Genomic DNA, 21,393 nt, shown 5'->3' on the forward strand with positions numbered 1-21,393 from the left:
TGCCACTGATGAACCTTGAATATGTGTGATGATAATTATATATTTGAAGCTTCAATTGTGATATTTGGTTGTTTTGTGAAGTAATTTTTTGTTAGATTTTGATTTAAGGATTAAATTGTTAAAATGTCAAAACATCAAGGTTCGATGATGAATTTGATTTGTAATACGGACTGTTAAAGGGCCTAAAGTAATCAGCTATAATTTGATTCTAAGAAAATGGTCAATTTGATGATTTTCTGGTTAAAGGACTAAATTGCAAAAGTTGTAAAAGTTTAGAGAAAAGTGTATTAATGAAAAGATAAGAATCATAGTCATATGCATTGAATAGAATGAGATATGTGTATGAGATTAATATTTTCTGTTTAATTATTATATAGATCAAGATTTGAATAAAAGAGACAATAACCGAGAAAAAGGGAAAATAGCAGAATAGTCCGTGTCTATTAACCGTAACTAAATTGTAGGTAAGTTCATAGTGTTTCAATACGTAAATGAATTTCTATTTGCATTCTTATAATATAGTTCTTTAATTAAATGTTCATAGTTAATTATTGAATGATTGCACTTACGTGCCCCTATTTTACTCCGGTACCCCTAATTGCACTTATGTGCCCCTGTTTGTACTTCGATACCCATGATTGCACTTTCGTGCCCCTGATTGTACTTCAGTACCCCTGATTGCACTTATGTACTCTGATAACTCTGAATCAAATATTACATGAACTGTATTTAATTGTATTTAGATTAAGTGTTATGCTATGTCCTTACTAAGCTTTGTATGTAACACCCCTTACCCGAATTCAACACCGAAACAGGGTACGAGGCATTTCCGAACTTAACACACTTCAGAACTTAACACACGAACAAACATAAAATTTCAGGTTATACATTTGCGTCCAAATTAAAACCATTCGTATTCAATCAAAATGTCCATATTACGAGCCTGCGAGGCCCAAAACATGCTTTGGAAGTGGTTCAGGACTAAACCAAGAACTTAAGAAAATTTCACAAACCTTAGAAAATTTTTCACTAAACAGGGGTCATATGCCCGTGTGGATATGGGACATGCTCGTGTGGGCAGGCCGTGTGGTCACACACGCTTGTGTCCTGAACCCTTGTAACTCTCTGTTTGTCACCCAATAACAAATTGAAGACACACGGCCAAGTCACATGCCCGTGTGCTAGGCCGTCTGGTCGATTTAAAATTTATGATTTTTCATTAAATAGGAGTAGATTTTACACACCTAGGGCATACGCCCTTGCCTAAGGCCGTGTCATCCACGCGGCTGAGACACACGCCCGTGTCTCTGCCTGTGTTCTCAATTCTGAGCATTCTGTTTTGCAAAAATTAGGGTGCAGGGGACACACGGCTTATACACATGCCCGTGTGTCTACCCGTGTGGAGAAAAATAAGGCTATTTACCAAGCCTTTTTGTCACCCTTTAATGCACACACCTACACAACATAACATAGCACCAATCCAAGCATATACATACAACCAAATCAGCCATAACCAAGACATCAACACATCAGTCACATACTACCATCTATCATACACGAACATCACATACCCATCAACTCAAATCATGTAAACTCCCACATTCATGAAAGACATCATTATATAAATTGCTTATACCAATAGTAACCAATTTCAAATGGCCTTATACAAAATGAACTTTCAACCAATATAAGCCAACACATTTGTCCAAATCAATTATGCCACATAACAAAATGACCAAGTCCCCTATACATGCCATAACTAAAAATGTTGAAATCATTGGTACCAAAATAATTGTTGATAGTGTGAGTGGATCTCCGAGCTAGCTTGGTCACACTATAAGACAAGGGAAAGGAAGGGGAGTAAGCTATAAAGCTTAGTAAGTTCCTATGCAAATAATAAGCATCATAACCACACATTTAACATACAATTAACATGATGAAAATTAGTATGAATGTCATTAAAATCTTATAGTCATAACTTACTTAATCACAACCTTACCAAGGTTTCAATACATATCGAGCTCATTACGTATGAGTTTTACGTACATACCTGTACCAACTCGCAACATAACCATAGTCTTTCACAACTTTAACATTCCCATTGAACACTTGGAATATTAACGGATACTCAAAAATCTTGCACATAAGTTCCATATATGTAGGCAAAGCTACCTCATATTTCATAATACATATGGGCTCGTTTTCGAGCTATTCACGGACCTGCTCACACAAGCTGTCAGCCGGGACGTGGCTACATAGTGCTGCTCACACAAGCTGCCAGGTATCCGCAACTCATGCTGGACTACCCAGCCACTGGTAGGACGTACGAGACCAGCACCTGGATCACATAAACTCATGGGTTCCTAGTGACATGTCACTCGTATCCTATTCTATTCCTAAGGCTCAACCGGGAATTCTCGCTTGTTGAAACTTTCTCGAATACGTCCAAAGAGTCAATCACAATTCATACAATATTAAAGCATTTAAAACATAAATATAACAATGCATTATTTACATACGAACTTACCTCGGTACAAAAACAGTAGAATTTGACCTAATGTCAAACACTTTGTTTTTCCCCCGATCTAGGTTCGAGCCTCGTTTTTCTTGATCTATAATGAAAAAATTAATTAATTTAATATTAAAATTGTTTAATTCAGTCCAAAAATCATATTATGGCAAAATTACATTTTTGCCCTTAATGTTTCACATTTTTACAATTTAGTCCCTAGGCTCGTAAAATTAAATGTATTCAATTTCTTCGAAACCCAAGCCTAACCGAACTATTTTCACACTCATACCAGCCCACATTTTTCATTTAATCACAATTTTTCTACTCATTTTTGTAACCTTTACAAATAGGTCATTTTTGACATTTTCATCAAAAATCACTTAGTAAATGTTGTTTATCTAACACCAAACATGCATTTTCTACTATTAGACATCAAAATAAAAAAAGATCTAACATGGGTAAAATTTTAAATGTCATCTTTCTTTCAAGTTAGTCCTTGAATAAGCTAGATTAGGTTGTAAGGATCTCGAAAACATGAAAATCATTAAAAATGAGGCTAGAACGGACTTACAATCGAGCTTGGAAGATGAAAAAACCCTAGCTATGTCCTCTCTTGAGAATTTCAGCCATGGGAGAAGAAGATGGACAAGATTTTGACTTTATTTTTTCTTTTTAATTCATTTAATTTCCAAATGACCAAAATGTCTTTTCTTAAAACACTAAAATTTCTCTTACTCCAAGTCCATTTTTGTCCACCAACTTAAGTAATGGTTTGATTACCATCTAAGGACCTCTAATTTAAAATTTCATAGCAATTAGACACCTCTAGCTTATAGAACTCAAGTTTTTCACTTTTGCAATTTAGTCCTTTTTGCTAAATTGAGTGCTCAAACGTCAAAATTTTCAAACGAAATTTTCATAGAATCATTCCATAAAACTTTAGAGCATAAAAATATAAGAAAAATAAATTTTTCCACGTCAAATTTGTGATCCTGAAACCACTGTTCCGACTAGACCCAAAATCGGACTGTCGCACTGTAAACTTATTGATTTTTGTGGATTATTTTGTAGGTAATCGTCGTTGAAACTTTGGAAGGATCATTCAACTGACTCACACTATCCATCTAAGTTAGTAGTTTTTGTGACTCTTAGGGTAGTGGCATGTATATATAGATGAATATAGGGTTGAAGGGCATAGGATGTTTTGTATTGGTGTTTTGGTATGTTTATGCTTTGAAAGTTATGGTTGGGTTGGTGTACTTTAATGCTTCACCAAGTATTGTCATTTTGGGTACTTCCAAATGCTTGTATATAAGGTTCCATGCTGGTATTTTATGATGTTATGAAAATGGTTATTTGAGATAGGTTTTGGTAAATGTTTTGAATTAGATTATATACATGAACTAAAATTTTGTTGGCTTGTCTTGATACGTTACGTTTGGATGTTAATTGTGGCACCTTTGAATGGCATATTGGTTATTTGAATTAGGATTCTTCAAATGGTATTTTGATATGTGTTTGGGCGATGTTTAGGTCCCTTTAAAGTGTGCTTAAATGGGTTGAAAGGTTATGCATGAAATGGTTTTGAAATGGTTTGAATTTAGGTAAATTTTAGGTTCACACGGCTTGACACATGGGCGTGTGACTCAACCGGTGTAAGGCACACAGCCTGGCGACACGTTCTTATGTCATTTAGGGATTTCAAACGATACAAGTCAATGAGTTACACAACCTAGCACACAACCTGGCACACGGGTGTGTAGGGCAACTCAGAAAGTTACATAGCCTATCACACGAGCGTGTGACCCTACTCAAAGACTTACACGAGTGATGTAATAGCCCATTTTTCAGTGAAGTCGGAACAGTGGTTTCGGGACCACAAATCCGATCCAAAAATAAAGTTTATTTTTATTTTATTATATGGTCTTTATTATGATAGACATGTCGTGTGAAAATTTTGATACGAAAATTTTATCGATTAAGTGTTGAATTACGAGAAGGACTAAATCGCATAAAATGAAAAAGTTAAATTCTAGTAGTTATCAGGATTAAATAGCTATGGAATTCAAAACTAGAGGTCCTTATATGGTAATTAGACCCTTAAAGAAAATTATGTAGATTTTTGGGTGACTCATCCATGGAAAAATTAGAAAAGAGTAGGGACTAAATTGGAAATCACAAAAATTAAAAGATGATAATTAATTAAAAAGAAATTATCATCTTATTTTCATTTCTTCTTCTCCAAAATTTCTATGGAAACCCTAGGAGAGAGGAAGAAAACTTTCCAAGCTTAAAAAGGTATGAAATCAAGTCCCATTTTTAGTAATTTTTATATTTTTAGAATCGAGATAGTCTAATCCATCTATTTGGGGGATTAATTTGAAAAGTTATCAAGGTATGAAATTTGGGTCATGGATGAATGTACTGAAAATTTGAAATTTATGGTAGAAATTGAAAGGTTGTTGATAGATAAACAACTTTTACAAAATGATTTTTTTATGAAAACATGATTTAGGGACTAAAATGTAAAGTTGTGAAATTTGATGAAAAATTCTAAATTTTTATGAATAAATGTACAGTAAATTTTGTAATGGGATTTTGGTTAGGCTTGGAAAAGGGAGTAAATTGCACAAGTTTCATTTTCCGAGCCTAAGGACGAAATTGGAATCTATGGAAAAGTTAGGGGTAAAATGCTAATTTTTCCTAGAACGAATATTGAGTCCAAATGAGTATGAAATATGAGAAATTTATTATTAAAGCTATTTATATAGATCCAGACAAATCACATTCGAGGTTAGATCGAGGAAAAGAAAAGTTTTCGGATTAGTAGATTACTTATGCGAACAAGTGTTGAGGTATGTTCGTGTAACTTAATAAGCATGTGAATATGTTTAATTGGATGTTGTGTTTGTATGAAATATGACTTATATTGATTTGAATTATTTGATTGCTATAATGAAAAATTGAATACATGCTTGAAATGGTGAAAAAGGGTTAAGTCTCGTTCGAATCTTGAATTCCGATGAATATATGTGCTTTCCCAAAATGAATGAGGTCCTGCATTTGTTACTGAGGGGATTTAGCTTGGACGAGTAATCCTATTGACCTCATTATAGAAAGGATTTACGCCAGATAGGTAATCCTGACACGATACCTCTCGAGTATATGTTACAATTAGGGTTTAGCCTAGACTAGTAATCCTAACTGAACTCTTTGGAGCATACGTTATATAAAGGATTTAGCCTGGACTGGTAATCCCATTATATGATATGTGGCTCGAGAGTGTGTTCTTTGATTAAGTGCCCTAATGGGTACTCTTGAATAAGAATTGACGGGTTATTGAATCGTGCACCTCGAGTGTACCATTTGAACATCCATCGGGATTTCAATGATTCAACGGACATAAAAATCTTGACATGGTATGAGAATTATGAGATGAAATGATAATGGCATGAAAAAATATTACATGATGAGCTCATCTATCCTTACTTGATGTATATGAATATTTTGTGACTGACATGTTTGATTGAATGCATGTGTTTAGGAAATTATGCCAAATGGATGGAAAACATGATATTGTATGCTTAGATTTAATAAACGGGATTGGTAAGTTTAGTTTCTGTTATACAAACTTACTAAGCATGTAATGCTTACTTCGCTTTATTTCCCCTGTCTTATAGTGCTCGGAAGCTCGCGAAGGTTGGAGATCATTGGAGTATCGTCACACTATCAACTAGCTTATTTTAGGTATACTTAGTAAAATCATTTTGGTATAATGGCATGTATAGGACAACTTGACCATTAGTGGCTTGATAATGATGCTTGTAACCTGACCATTGGACTGGCTAGTAATGGTTGTTTTGATGTACTTGTATTGCCATGCTATGGTAGCTATATATATATGCATATATATGTTAAGTAGTTGACCAAATTATGTCTAACATATGGAATATACCAAGGTATGATTATAAACATGTATGCAAGTAATGATATGCCTTGTTGAATGATGGAATTTGCTTAATTTGAATGCTTGAATTGGTTGGCATTTGGATGTGAGTTTAAGTGCAAGTTATGGGTGTGACTTTGGGTGAGAAATGAAGCTAGAAATGGCTTTATTTTGTCCGCACGGGCAGACACACGGGCGTGTGTCTAGACCATGTGTGACACACGGCCGAGTACATGGGTACATGGGCATGCAATTAGGCCGTGTGTCCCCTACATCTTAATTTTGAGAAATAGAATGCTCAGAATTGAGCACACGGGCATGCGTCCACACACGGCCTAGAATACGAGCGTGTTTCTTGGTCGTATGTAACCTGAACCTAATTTCGAATTGAATTAACTAATCACACGGCCTAGCACACAGGCTTGTGGCATGGCCGTGTACACAAGTCAAAGAGTTACACGGGGTCAAACACGACCTCTAGCACGAGCGTGTCCCAGGGTCACACGGGCGTGTCCCTTGGACCATACGAGCATGTGAGCCTTACACCTTGGAAAATTTTTGTAATTTCACAAAAAGAGTTCCAAATTAAGTCCTGACTCAATTCTAATGCTCATATTGGGCCTCAAGGGTCCAATTAAGGGAAGTTTTGGATGATCTCGGTTAATGAATAGTAATTTACAGGAATTATTTGTAAAATGTTCTAAAAATTTTGGTAATGCTCTGAAACCCTGTTCCAACAACGGATATAAGTTAGGGGTGTTACATTTAGTGGTATCAGAACTATGGTTTAGCCGATTATTAAATTTAACGTAGCAAACACGAGTTTAGCTATACATGCCATTATATAAATTGTGATATTGTGATGACTCTTGATCATTTAAATGTATTTTTCATATAGTAATGTCATCCAACTGAGCTAAAGCTGAATCTGAGGAAGTTGAGAGCAATGTTTCAGGTTCAGTTCAAAAAGTTGTGTCTGCGTCTGGTAGTGAAAGGCCCATGTCTGAGGGCCGAAGTGAGGGGGAAAAACAAGTCTTCTTTCAAATGATGAATGAATGGTTTACTGAATATTTAAAAACAAATCCCGCTGTACAACAACCTCCCCCACCTACTCCCCAACCGGTTCCTGAGGTACTACAGGGTGCTGAACCCGCTAGAACAGGTAAGCCTCCGATAGATAAAATCCGTAAGCATGGGGCAGATAAATTTCGGGCTACTGCAGATGATGATCCGGAAAGGGCTGAATTTTGGTTGGAAAATATCATCCGGATTTTTGATGAATTATTTTGTACGTTTGCCGAATGTCTAAAATGTACAGTATCTCTACTGAAAGATACAACTTATCATTAGTGGAATACCATAACTTCAGTGGTACCGAGAGAAAATGTTATATGGAAATTCTTCCAGGCTGAATTTAGAAAGAAATATGTTAGTTGGAGATTCATGGATCAGAAAAAGAAAGAATGTTTATAACTCAAGCAGGGAAATATGACGGTGTCTAAGTATGAACAGAATTTGTTCGGTTGAGCAAATATGCCAGAGGATGGGTTCTGATCAAGGCTGAGATGTGTAAACGCTTTGAAGAGGGTTTAAGTGAAGATATCAAGTTATTGATCGGAATTCTCAAAATAAGGGAATTTGCAGTGTTAGCCGGTCGAGCACACAAAGCTGAGGAATTGAGTAAGGAAAAGAAACAAGCTAAAAGAGTGGCTCGAGTTTCTTGAAAATGAATTATGAGTAAGTCACAATCATTTGCTTCTAAGAAATTAAAGAAGTATTATGATCGTGTTACCACCTCTACGGGATATTCTGGAAGAGAGCGGGGCTCTCAACGTTCTAACCCAAGGTCTTCATCTCCATCTATGAACAGTGTGGGTAGTGTTGGTAATCCCAAACTAAAATGTAAACATTGTAACAAATTTTATGATGGGGAATGTCAGTCTAGAAGTGGAGCTTGTTTTGGATGTGGTTCATTTAACCATTTTCTCAGAGATTGACCAAAAAGAGTTGACCAAAGCCTAGTAATCCTATTTCGAGGGGCAGACCACCCCGTCACCCTGGCAACGTTAGTGGTAGTCAAGTTACTACCAGGGATACAGCAGTTAAATCTGAGGCACGAGCACCTACAAGGACATATGCTATTCATGCTAGAGAATATGCCTCTGCACCAGGCTTCATTACTGGTACATTTTCTCTACTTGATATTGATATTACTACATTGATTGATACTGGTTCCACACATTCATACATATGCACGAATTTAGTGTCTGTTAAAAATTTACCAACTGAATTCACTGAATTTGTGGTTAAAGTTTAAAATCCCTTGGTGGATCGAAGTGTTATGAGAACGCCCTTGACGAATGTGCACAGAATGTCTCATGGAGGTCAAGAGATTAAATGAGGCTCATCCATCCCGTTTAAACTAGCCCAATTTGTGGAACATGTAGAGAAATCCATCTATTTAAAACATTGGTGGCCGAGTGAAACACTTAAGGAAAACTAAAGTTGCCAGGCAAATATGGAAACTAATGTTAAAAGATTTATAAGCTTACAAGATTTGATTTAGTAATCTTAAAGAATTGTCCCTTAAGAATCTCAATTGTAGATAGGTTTTAATTTAGACCGTCGATGCAAAGTAAACTATACCATTAGATAAGAGGGAGCTCAACTACAAATAGAGGTTTTCCTCCTCATTTGTAGTCATCTCATGTATTTCATTCAAAGAGTATTCACTCAAACACTATGCACATGTAACTTTATTTTAACTTTTTCTACTCTCTCGTTGCTTCTTTTGTCTTTGAGTTACTTCCGCTTTATTTTCAAGGAAATTTCTCTTTTTCGAGAATAAAGTTAACTTAGGCAGACTTGAACCCAAAAAAATTACCTAAAACCACACTAATTACAAAATTAAAATTCTAGCACCATAACACTTACATTAAAAAATTATAACACAAATAAATAATTTGTATTGTTTCTGACACACAAACTTCAATATTTGTAAAAACTTGCATGACAAAAAAATAGGATATTGCATATTAAATTAGAAGTTTTATTTTCGAATGTAAACATTGATTTGTTAGATTAATGTTATTAGCTTAAATGTAAATTATGTATAAAATATTATGAATTTAAAAAAATTGATTCTGATATCAATTATGATGTTTTAAATTTAAACTCATAAATTATTATACTTTAATTTCGAAATCATATTAACAAATGCATAAAAAACATTCTAAATATAATTTAATTAATAGGTGCAAACTAGTTTTAATATAAAATAACATTCTGAAATGTAAAAAGTTAAATTGCCCAGTGAAACAAAAAGGGGTGGGGGAGGAAGAAGGGAAAGAATAATTACATGAAAACATAAGTTGAATTCAAGATATCCTTATTTTGCTCTCAAATTTGACAAAGCACACACCAACAAAGAATTACAAAGCAAAAATAGCCTGTGTCCTCTACAGAAATAAATGCAAAGGAAAAATCAGATTACAAATTAAATGAATACTTTCACAAATCACTATTTTTGAAACAATAAAACATTTCTACAGACGTCAAAATCTCCGGTAGACTATGTACACTGTAATATTATGATATAAAATTGGAAAAACCAAAACGTATGTTCCCTACTTGATCAATCATCAAATTTCCGGGAAAAATAATAATAGTAATAATAATAATAATGATGATAATTATCTCTCTCATCTTCTTCACTTGTTAGACCACTGGAATTCGATTTCCAAATTCCGTGATGGCCCGCTTTTACTTTGAGGCAATAACGTGTACTCACCAGCTACCGATCCAAGCATTACAACTCGATCAATTTGGATTGTAACTTTTCCAAAGGAACTCTGTTTTTGCAAAGAAGAATCAAATGGAATTTAGAAACAACTAGTAAAACACCCAATCTAACCATCGATAAACAAAAAAACAAATAATTCTTAATTCTTATGATGTACTTACCTTCCCCATTTTGCTCTTGTTCTTGCAAGATATGTGCAGCTTCTGGCCTTTTGGAGGACTCTCAAAAGTCCACGCAAAACTTTCATCCCACTCTGGATTAGGACCAGTTGATACAATCTGAAATGTGACAAATAAGTTAAGCATAAGTACAGATTAAACAAGGTGAAGAGATGCCAATAGATAACATACACGAGTGTTTAAAATGATTTTCAAACCAGCACAAATAGATGGAACGCATATTCATCTAGATTGTTTAAAGTTTACCCAGCAGAACCACCAAAGTTTTGGAGTCAATCGACCATGTATCGAGGGGAAAAAATCCCCTTTCATTTAATCTTAACTCTTAAGAGCTGGCTTAATGATTCAAAACCAAACATCAGTAATATCATGTAGCCGTATACTGGCAGCTTTTTAAAGAGCTTCACCTCTCTCTATATATACAAGTCACTTTGTAGGACACTAGTAGTTATGAGGGCTGTTAAGCATCCAACCTAAAATCAATTAATAATAGGTGAAGTGACTCAAACTCAATCTGAAGATAAGATTATATTAAACTCAATAGTCAATATTTAACAGATGTCGGATTATATTATTCAACATTCCCTCTCCGGTGTAGCTCGGTAAGGGCTACATGTGGACAAACTCACAATAGGGTAACAAATGAATAGAACATAATAAACTTAGATTGTGATACTGTGCTATCCAACCTAAAATTAGTAAGCAATTTAACTTCTGTGGGACAACACCACTTAACAAGGACTAAGGAGCTGAGACTCAAAACACTGTAGGGACGTAAAGGCTGCTTATTAACAAATTGTTTAGTTCTACCAAAAACTTAGGTGATAACTTAAAAATTCAGAAATAGAAGATCCCTAATTAAAATCACAGTTACATATAAGAGGATGAAGAAGGATATGGAAGCATCTTACCTTGGTCTGCCGAGGTGGAGTGTTGCCAAGAGTAAGTTTGCAATAGACACTTGGGTTTCCTACTGATTGCTTCATATTGTTACCACGCTTGATTATAACCACCAATGTCCCAGGTAAACACTGCAATAGAAATTCTGCCTTCTCCTGAAATCTAGGTGGGCCAGACTGGATTAAGTACTGCAGCAATGGAATTGCATCTGCAGCAGCAACTGATTGAGCTCTTGAAACTTCAGCTGGGCACGCTGACCAAGCTTGCCTCAGCAGAAAAAGACCATCCAAAGCAGCTTCTTGAGTTGCCTCGGAACCTGTTTTGAGGGATGTAACCAAATGGGGAATGCTAAGTGTTGCAGGCTCAGTTGCTCTCAAACGTGGGAAGTTGCTAAATAAAGAATTTAGAGCTTTTAGATACTCCTCATTGACAGTTCCACTGGCCCATAAATCCTTTTCAATAGCAGCTGTGAAATATGAACAGAAGTTAAGAAAAAGCTTGCATGGAAACACCATCTAAAGAACAACGGGTCACCAATACTACTGGAAAACAAATTGATAAAAGGAAAAATAAATTAATTTCAATGCACTGATGGTCTTGGAATAAGATATCTTGTTTGTTGGTTCTTCCTGAGGATGTTACCCTTGATAAAGAAAACTAAAGCGTATACACACACACACACTCTTAGAACTGTGATTATTGCTCAGCTACACAATGACTGGGCGCAAAAAATCAGACAATTTACCATGCAGCTCATTTTATATAGCTGCAGTGCAACAACCATAACATAAATATATTATTCATAGACTATGAAAATAGGAAAACTCACAGATGGAATTATTGCATCAGTAAAATACATTTTTGAGTTCTATAATTCTGTTCACCTTATGTGATATGTTCCAGTGACACTCAAATCTTTTAAGGAGTGCGTCCACTACTACTAGCACCCACAAAAAGTCATAATGCAGATAGAATTACCAATCAAACTGGAAGCACAAAGAGAACAGAAATCCTAACAGACTGTTAACATAGGGGCTCTTTCAAAATGTTATAACCATAAGGTTTGTGAACCATACTTCTAGAAAAGAAAAGAAAAAATATATATGCAATATAACCATAAAGTAGGCATGGTAATGGAAACCTTCACAAATTAAAGATGCACTTTTTAAGTGATTTCTCCTCATTTTGGCCATATACACGCACACACACACACCGAAGTCCAACGGAGCTAGAGAACTTACCAGTTATGGCTCGTACTGTTTCACTAGAAGCATACTCTTGAATGGTATTGTTAGAAAATAGAAGTTTAACAAACATAGCAGCTTGAATGGATGTATCTGGATCACTTGAACCTATTAGATCCAATACAACCTGAACACCACCAGCCTCAGCAACTGCTCTCTTATTTGATCGGCTATACATTACAAGATTCTGCAGAGCACATATGGCTACCACTTTCATTTCTTCTGTTGGTTGGTCTTCAAGCACATTAACAAGAGCACGACAAGCTGAAACAGCATCAGCACTTCGAGCAAGTGCCTCATTCTGAAAAAGGTCACCAAGAGCCAATGTTGCCAAAAGCCTTGCCTGCTGAGCTTGGGTTTGAGGATCCAATAGATATTGGGATAGTGGTACAATTGCAGTTTTAGTTACTTTTGTTTCTCTGATCTTCACATTATTGAGTAATACTTCCAGCAGTCTTGCAGCTGTTTCCTCACACTGATGAGATCTGAGAAGTTCTAAGAGGGCCTCTATAGCACCACTTTCAGCCATTGCTTCAGCACTGGTTCCATCATCACTCTCTAATACCAGAAGAGCATTCAATGCACCAATCACAGTGGCCTCAGAGCCAGAATGCAGCAACCTTACCAAAACAGCAACAGGAACTTCTAGATAAAATTCAGAACTGAATTGCAGAATGCTAGCTAAAACTGAGGCAGCTGATTCCCATAAAGCGTGTGGGAGAGAAGGATCAGCTTGCAATATCACTTTGGACAGCTCACTGACACCACCCTCTTTTGCAATTTCGTTTGGCCATATTAGTGCAATGCTAACAAGAGCCTTTACAGCTCTCTGTTGCAAGATATGTATGCCAGAACCAAGAATTCTTATAAGGGGACTAATTACTTGTTGTATGACTGCATCCTTCTGAAGACGTTCTTCCAGGAGCAGATGCGATAGAAGCTCTGCTGCCAACTGCTGAACTGCAGGAGCAGGAGAATCAAGAAGTGGGATAAGTGGTTCTATAGCTTGGTGAGAGGTCAGTGTATAATCAGCACGACACTGTGGATGCTCCAGAATATTTACAAGGACCTGTAATGCACTATGTTGTCCATCAGGCCCAAATTCTGATCTTGACAACAACTGAAAAAGGGGCTCAACCACTTTTGCAGCAGACGGTCCTTTAGCTATAGTAGCATTATTTGTCAGTATCCGAACCAATTCCACAAAAGCAGCACATAAGAAATCTGGCGCTTCATGAAGGATATCAAGTACGCTTTCAATTACCCCAGCTTTCACCATTTCCATCTTACAAGCAGGCCTGTCTTTCCCTAACTTCACAAGAGCTCTTGAAACAGCCTCATGAAGCTTGTAATTCTTACCATCAAGAAGACCTACAAGAGGTATTACAGCACCATGTGCAGCAACTAGTTCTGCCAGTTGTTCATCATCCACAAGTTTATCTAATGCACGGACAACTGAGTGATGAGCAGGACTGAATTCAGTTACAAGGAGAGACACTAGAGGCTCAACACAACGAGCTGCAGCCATAGTGGACCTGATTCTTGTATTAGCAAAAAGAACACAACACAACTCAGCAGCATCTCCCTTCAGTTCCATTGAACAATTTGTTGAGAGGATTCTGCAAAGAACATCCACTGCGTTCATTTCAACATCAGCAGCAGCAAGTGCCCTAGAAGGATTTTCACTCAACAGCCTAACTAATGCTGCAATAGCAGCATGCTGCTCTCTCTCCATTCCAGTATTAAGAATCTCAACCAAGGGTTGAACAGCTTGCCGGGCAGTCTCCGCATTTCTGATATGGTCAGCAGAGAATAGGCTTTCTAATGCTTTAGCAGCACTAAACCTAGCAGCTCTTCCTCCGAGACGTAAGACTGCTACAAGTTGACTAACAGCACCAAATGCTGCCTCATGTCTTCGAATTTCAGCACTGCTAAATAGGATCCCCAATAGATCAGTAGCAGCTTCCTCTGTTGCATCTTGAGGGCTCAGAGAGAGATACTTAGTCAGAGCTTCTAAAGCCCCGGATTCCACCATAACAATCTTATTTGATGGACTGTCTTTTGCAAGCTGAATCAGAAGCCCAAGGGACAGGAAAGGTGCACCAGGGCGGTCCGGAATTGGTTTAAGTAGATCAACAAGGGCAGGTATTGCTTTTCGAGAAGTAGCACCAACCCTAATGTCTTCAACTCTAAATAACCTCTCAAGAGCAACTTGATCTGGGTACCGTATCAAAGCAAACTCCTCAGACAATTCAAGAAGCTCTTGTATATCAGCATCAGCACCGCCAAGCAAGGAGATAAGACCACCAGCAGCCCCTGAATTTGCAACAGATAGGAGAGTCCCTCGGCTACCATTACAGACTAAACTGGCTATTGCTTGTGCAGCAAAATATCTGTTCGCCGGAACCTCTGACTTCACCAGATTTGCAAGTACTGGTATAGATTTCATTGTTTCATGTGCCCGAATGATATCTCTATCTTGGAATAAGATCGCTAGCAATAATGCACAAATCCATATGCTGTTATCTTCCTTAAAATCAATCTGCAAATTACCGCAGAGAATCGTGCATTTTCAAATAAAAGTATGAGGGAATATAACCTCAATTGCAGAATAGGGAAACAGGGAATAATATCAATGTCATCTCTGAGAAATTTTATATATAGTTGTAAGCAACATAAGTTCTCTACTTATCAATGTTATATAAACAATTAAGAATAGGATTGAATACCTGAGCATATTGGGAAGATCGTTGGGAGATTCTCTCAGTGACAACTTCAACTGCTCCAGCTTCCATTATTGTGATTTTACTCTTTTCATCATGACAAGCAAGGACAGAAAGAAGCCATATAGCCAAATTTGCACCGGAAATAACTGATGTGCAAGCATCAGATTCCCCATTCCTGTCTTCTCCTTTAGCATGCCTACATATGCTAATGGCATCTTGATCATCATCTGGTGGATTTGCCAATGAAGTCTCTCGAGAACCAAGCATTGTAACAAGCGATTCAATTAGATATATGGAAGAATTTAATTGATTGAGATCTTCCACCATTTTATGGTGATTAACTTTTGCAGCACATATCAGAAGTGCAGTACCGCCAATTTTGACCTTTAAGTTTGTGGAATTGATCACCCTTCTAGCAATTGATGGTATGCACTCAGAAGCACCAGCAACAGTCTCTCCTAGAACAACAGGTTGATCATGGCAAAGTCGTGACAATATCTCAATAGCTTTATCCTGTAACAAGGGTGTTGCATCAGCAATGGATGAAACTATTGGAGATATGTTTTCTGGAAATTCAGCTAAAACTGCCCATGTAGGTTTTATTTGTCCACTGGCTGATTCTGATCTTGACAGAATAGCAAGAGCATCTAGTGCCTCTCCAATGGCAGCAGATCCACCTCTGGAAGATTCTAGAAAAGAAACTAATGCAAGAACTGACCCAGCACGGTTCACACAATCAGTAATGGCATAATCAACTCGCCTTGAATGGAGCAGTCGTGCTATGGCTGCTGCTGCATGAGTCTTCCCAGAAACAGTTCCTTCATGTAAAACCCTTGTAGAAGGCAGAATAATTTGCTCAGTAATCGCTATCTCCGATATCTCAGCATCCAACATAAGATTTGCTAGAGCACATACAGCCTGCTCTGCAACTTCCAGAACTGAAGAAGTGGAAAGTGAAACTAAGGGAGACATTGCATCTCGGGCAAAAGCAGCCACATCCCTGTTCTCCTTAATTGAAAGAAATATTGCAGCAAGGCAGCGACACGACTCTAGTAAGATGTTTTCCGATTCAACATTTAGCAGCTTCATGACTGAACCGAGAGTTTTTACAGCAATGTTACTTTCACGCAGGTCCTTTCTGGTTTCAAATATCCCAGCTAAAGCCGATGCTGACTTTGCTTGAGTTTCTTCTTTACTTGAGCTCAATATTTTAATCATGGTCTCAATTGCATCATTTGCAGCACTACCTTCACGTGATATATCATGGAAGGGGACCACTGAAAGCATACTTCTTAAAGCATCCAAAACATACACTTTAGATTCAGGTAGATCACTGGTTAATAATGCACTGAGCTGACTGATAGTAGCAGTGTCAGATTTATGAATTAAATGGTTCAATGTCTTTGCCGCAATTTCTTTCCCATTTGAGCTCCCATTCTTAAGCAGCCATAATAGTGCAGGAACAGCATCAGCACTTTCAACACATGCACATATATCTTCACTGTGATTGCATAGATTCTTGAGGATCAATGCAGAATCTTCCTTGGCCTTCACGGAACCTGTTTCTAGAATTTGAACAAGAGGAGGAATGCCACCGGCAGCAGTAATGGCCCACTTACTTTCATCATTTTCATTAGATAGAAGGCAAAGCAGCGCAACCGCACATTCCTGTTGTTGTTCTGATGATAAACCAAGAAGTGATATCAACAGCTGAACACCTTCACGACCTTGAAGAGCACGCCATAGACTTCCTTCGTTGTTGCAAAGTGCGAGGAGAGCTCTTATAAGCTCTTCCTGAAGTTCATTGGTTGTCATTGTGATCAATCCGACAAGCAACCTTTTGGCATCAGAATTTGCTAGTTTAAGTGAGAGTATACTATTCCCATACAAACTAGCTAGCGCTTCTATTGTACGTTCTTTCACAAGGAATGGTAAGCGAGGTTGGAACTGATTAACTAAAGTCTGCTCAATAACCAGAGGATCTGATGCTCTAGTAGATTCTGCATTTCCATCATAAATCATTAAAGCCGAAGCCAAAGCCCCAAGTGTGTCGGCAGTCTGAGCAGGTGAAGAACATGACTCAAGGCTTTGACCAAGACTTGAGATGACATATGATAAACCACCAGAAATGTTTGCCAAAGCACACATAGCATTCTCCTGCAATGCTTGAGCATGCTCACCTTGCATGAATTCTTTTGAAGGAGCAATTGTAGCATTTATTAAAGCAGGAATACCATTGGAGTTAGCTATTTCCTTTCTAGCTTCTTTGCACTGAGCAGAAAGAGACTTAAGAGCACCTGCAGCCTCAGCTCTAACAGTGGCTTCATTACCAGGCCCTAACAGTTTAAGCAACTGTTTAGTAGCTTCAGCAGCCAATATCTTGGAACAAACAGATGCATCCTCCATCATCATACAGGCAAGAAGAAAGCATACATTAGCTTGAGTGCTTGACTGTCCAGTTATGAGCAACTTTACAAGTATATCAACTCCTCCAGCCTGAACTGTCGCCGACCAAAATCCCTCAGTGCTGCTTGAGAGATTTTTTAATGCTCCAGTCAACAAGTTATCAACCAATTCTCCTGTCTTAAGCCCATTCTTTAGCAGCTTCCAAAGCACTGGAACAACTCCCTCAGTTGAAAAAATCTTTGATCCAACATGATCCTTGGCACCACCTTGTGAAACAGCATAGATGGTCTTTGCTGCTGCAATTTGACCTTCTGCTGAGCTGGACTTGAGGAGACCAAGCAACGGTGGTATGCAGCCCCCAAGCAAAACTTTAACCCTTAGCTCATTCTCCTTACAAAGCGAGCCCAAAACAGTTGCAGCTTGAATCTTCACTCCAAGAGATCCTGATCGGAGAAGAGAGACAAGAACTGGAACAGCCTGAGAGTGAGATCCAACAGCACTAAAAGCATGTTCACGTGTATCAATGAGTTCCAGCAACTGCCTCAAAGAATTCTCTTTCTCTTGTACAGATGAGGAACTCTGCCGCAACTGCTCAATGCATTGTGCAACACTTGCCAATGTCCCATCTGGATCCTCCATGCTACTAGTACGATCCCTACAGGTGATTTAAGCATAAGATGGTCCATAAAGAATTATAATAGCTAATAATCATAGCATGTAAAATAAGTAAATGATAAAAGAATGAGGAAAGATAATATTATCTTGTACATCAATGAACTGGTACTAAACGTTACCAAAACAAATGGAGTGGTGCTAAAGTAGATACTCTCCATCAGTTATAGTTCAGAAGCAACAGGAAAAGAATACAAGGCCTATGACAGCAAACCAAAATACTCAACTAAAAAGCTAATGAGGCCTATGAAAATAGAATCCAATTCAAAGACAGTGATAAGCATTTTTTTTTTTTTTGGTAATAAAAGAAAAACAACTGGTGAGCAATACAGGGACATTGAACAAAAACTTAAAAGGAGGTTCAACACCTCTGCTGGTGGAAATTGGTACCAATGCTCTCCTATCCCTCTCTCTCGTGCCAAGACTGCCATATTCTAGCTAAACAGTTAGCTAAACTTTATGCTGTTTGCAAATTTCGGACTGCTCTAAATCTAGTAAGCAGCTCCCTGCCCAGACTTATCCACATTGTTCTAAACTCTTCAATGCAATGCACCTTGTGTCCTTGCATAGAAGTATGTTACAATAAAGCTCACACTAACCTCAGACCCATTTTTATAACTGAATGTGGAGTTGGCGGCTCGGAATCTTGAAGTTTTGCATCCCCATTTTTGTCCTGCAACCATGAGAGACATAAAAAAGGTAATGATGTTAAAAATTCAAATTTATTCAATTGATTATAACAAGTCATCAACAGGTGAATGAAAGTAGCCATGTAAAAATAATAAAAACAAGCTATATGATTATAGTGAGAAGCTATACTTAAGAAAGTGTATGGAAATCATTAACAAGAAAGCATTGCAGAACTTAGTTCTGAAACAATCAAAAAATATTCCCAACTCGGCCGATTATTCTAGGGCTTAGAGAAAGTTGAAAGTAGACATGCAGCATTTCATTCCTCTGTTCGTTGTTTTGGGGACAGAGATACTGGTAATTACCTGTCACATTCTAGTATGAGAAAACCAGAGAATACACATTGTCATATTGTTGCTCAGCATATGTCTTTGAACTAAACTCCATTGCTAATGGCAAACTTTTAGAGAAATGAAATGAACCGGTAGGTGTAGCATTAATGCATATTAATGACACCTTCACCTCAAAGTATATTATTTTGAAGAACGTATATTTGAAAATCACATATTAATTTTCGGAATAAGTGGCTCTTGATAAATTTCAAATAGAAGTGATCTTCAGCCAACAAATTGGCAATAAAATTTCCGAGTGTCCAAATCCAAATCTATTTTAGGTTTCATCATTGTTAGACCGCATTTCCATGTCGAAGGAAAGAAGCAATCATTCTCCAATCTTATAGAAAACAAATTCTACTAAAAGGACGCATTTATTTATTAACAATGATGAAAATGAGATCAAAACACATCAACCACCTTAAACTTCATAAATGTATCATATCAATACATTCACAAACCATATCCTTTAAATCATCCCAAAATTAAGCATGAAAATTTAGAAACACACCACATCATTAGCAGCAAGGCCGCTGCCATTGTTGGCAGCGAACCTCCAAGACACTGTCGCCGCCAGCTTTGCTTTTATTGCAAAATTCGCTGAATCTTGAAAGAAAAAATAATAAACCTTAGCCCCTTGTCAGATCCAGCCGCTACGCGTCGTCAAAACATTAAAATCCCCTGCCAAAAAGTAAAAGAAATAAGTTAAATACGAATTTCTAAATAAAAAAAAGTCCAGATCAAGCAAAAATCATGATAATTCAACAAAACATTCGACTTCAAAAGAACAATAAACCAATACATCTAATACTAGTAAACTGAAAGTTCAAAAAGGGGTAGAGCAAAAGATCACATTTCCATCGCACTGATTTTGTATCATTTTCCATTAAAATCAACTGAAATTTTACCAAATTGAAAGTCAGTAGATAGCAGATCGAAGAGGGATTAAAGGAGAAAAAAATGAGGAGCTTAGATTTGGAAGAAACGACACCGAATGATGAAAATAGAAATGTAGATGGAAAAAAGAAAGAGAAAGTGAAGGCAAACCTTCAAGAGAGAGAAATGAAGGAAGAATGAGCTTAGTCTCCTTGATTTGGAGTGCTTCTATCTATCAATTTCGTAGAAGAGAAGCCAACGATGAGAGAGATATTAAAGACGGAGAGAGAGAGAAATTGATTTTCCTTTTTTTTTTTTTTTTTTGGGTAATGCTTCTTCTACTTCTTCTTGTCTTTCTGTTTTTCGTTTTTAATTTATTTTTTTTCTGTGAAAAGAAAAAAGAGCGGAGGTTGTGTTTTGTTTTCAGTTCACTCACAGCTCACACAGCCGACGCTTTCACTGGACCACCGACAACTTGAAAGCTCTGCTTCTCGGCTCAGCTTCTTCTCTTCTAAACTCTAAAGAGTTTTTTTTTAAAAAAAAGGTATACTTATCTCCCATTTTATAATTATTCTACTTTTAATTTTTAATTTTTATTTAATAATTAAAGTTGAATAGATTTTAATTATCAAAATTAAAAGAATAAAAGTACCTATAAAATTTTAAATTATGGTTTATTGATTGGGTATTCATCTTTCTCAATAATAATTTGAGTGTAAATCATGATTTTACAAAAAAAAAAAATAGGTTCAGTTTATAATTAATTTTTTAAATAAAATTTTCAATAATTTATATATATTAATGCAGTAAACCTATTTAAAATATTTATATATTTATTAATTTGGTAGTATAATAATTTGTATTGCATAAAATTTTTAAATGTGTTACTTATGTTATATTTTATTGTTATTAAATTTTAATTGTTTAAGATAAAAACTTTAAAATATTATTTTAAAATGAAAAAGATAATAAGAAAACCATGCAGCTTCAGTTTAAGCAACCCAAGCGGCCAAGTAGGTAAGCCAGCATCTTTTTCTCTCTCTTAGTTGGCTGGAAATGGATATTCATTGGTTTGTTGTTGTTTTTCTTTTCCAAAATATTCATTGTC

General features: G+C 36.7%; 1 protein-coding gene across 4 annotated transcripts; it reads right to left on the reverse strand.

The window, feature by feature from the left end:
* Positions 1–9,812: 9,812 nt before the first annotated feature.
* On the reverse strand, positions 9,813–20,833 carry LOC108469565 (protein CELLULOSE SYNTHASE INTERACTIVE 1). Of its 4 annotated transcripts, none has more exons than XM_017770454.2 (8): positions 20,457–20,833; positions 19,921–20,090; positions 18,987–19,060; positions 15,313–18,370; positions 12,581–15,125; positions 11,351–11,805; positions 10,422–10,538; positions 9,813–10,309 (listed from the first exon to the last, which is right to left on the reverse strand). In XM_017770454.2, the coding sequence occupies exons 3-8, from the start codon at positions 18,995–18,997 to the stop codon at positions 10,169–10,171; spliced, it is 6,327 nt and encodes a 2,108-aa protein (XP_017625943.1). In that variant the 5' UTR covers positions 18,998–19,060; positions 19,921–20,090; positions 20,457–20,833; the 3' UTR covers positions 9,813–10,168. The 4 variants fall into 4 exon arrangements, with proteins under 4 accessions (XP_017625943.1, XP_017625944.1, XP_017625945.1 ...); XM_017770455.2 differs by lacking the exon at positions 20,457–20,833 and adding an exon at positions 20,318–20,456; XM_017770456.2 differs by lacking the exon at positions 20,457–20,833 and adding an exon at positions 20,263–20,448.
* Between the last annotated feature and the right edge of the window lie 560 nt (positions 20,834–21,393).

The sequence above is a fragment of the Gossypium arboreum genome, chromosome 11 (assembly GCF_025698485.1).
Source record: "Gossypium arboreum isolate Shixiya-1 chromosome 11, ASM2569848v2, whole genome shotgun sequence".
In the NCBI taxonomy this organism is placed as follows: domain Eukaryota; kingdom Viridiplantae; phylum Streptophyta; class Magnoliopsida; order Malvales; family Malvaceae; genus Gossypium; species Gossypium arboreum.

Excerpts from the sequence above, each read along its gene's own strand:
- LOC108469565 (XM_017770454.2), bottom strand. Across the intron at positions 15,126-15,312 it reads GATCTTCCCAATATGCTCAG|ATTGATTTTAAGGAAGATAA; the intron begins GTATTCAATCCT and ends GGTAATTTGCAG. Across the intron at positions 10,310-10,421 it reads ACAAGAGCAAAATGGGGAAG|AGTTCCTTTGGAAAAGTTAC; the intron begins GTAAGTACATCA and ends TTGCAAAAACAG.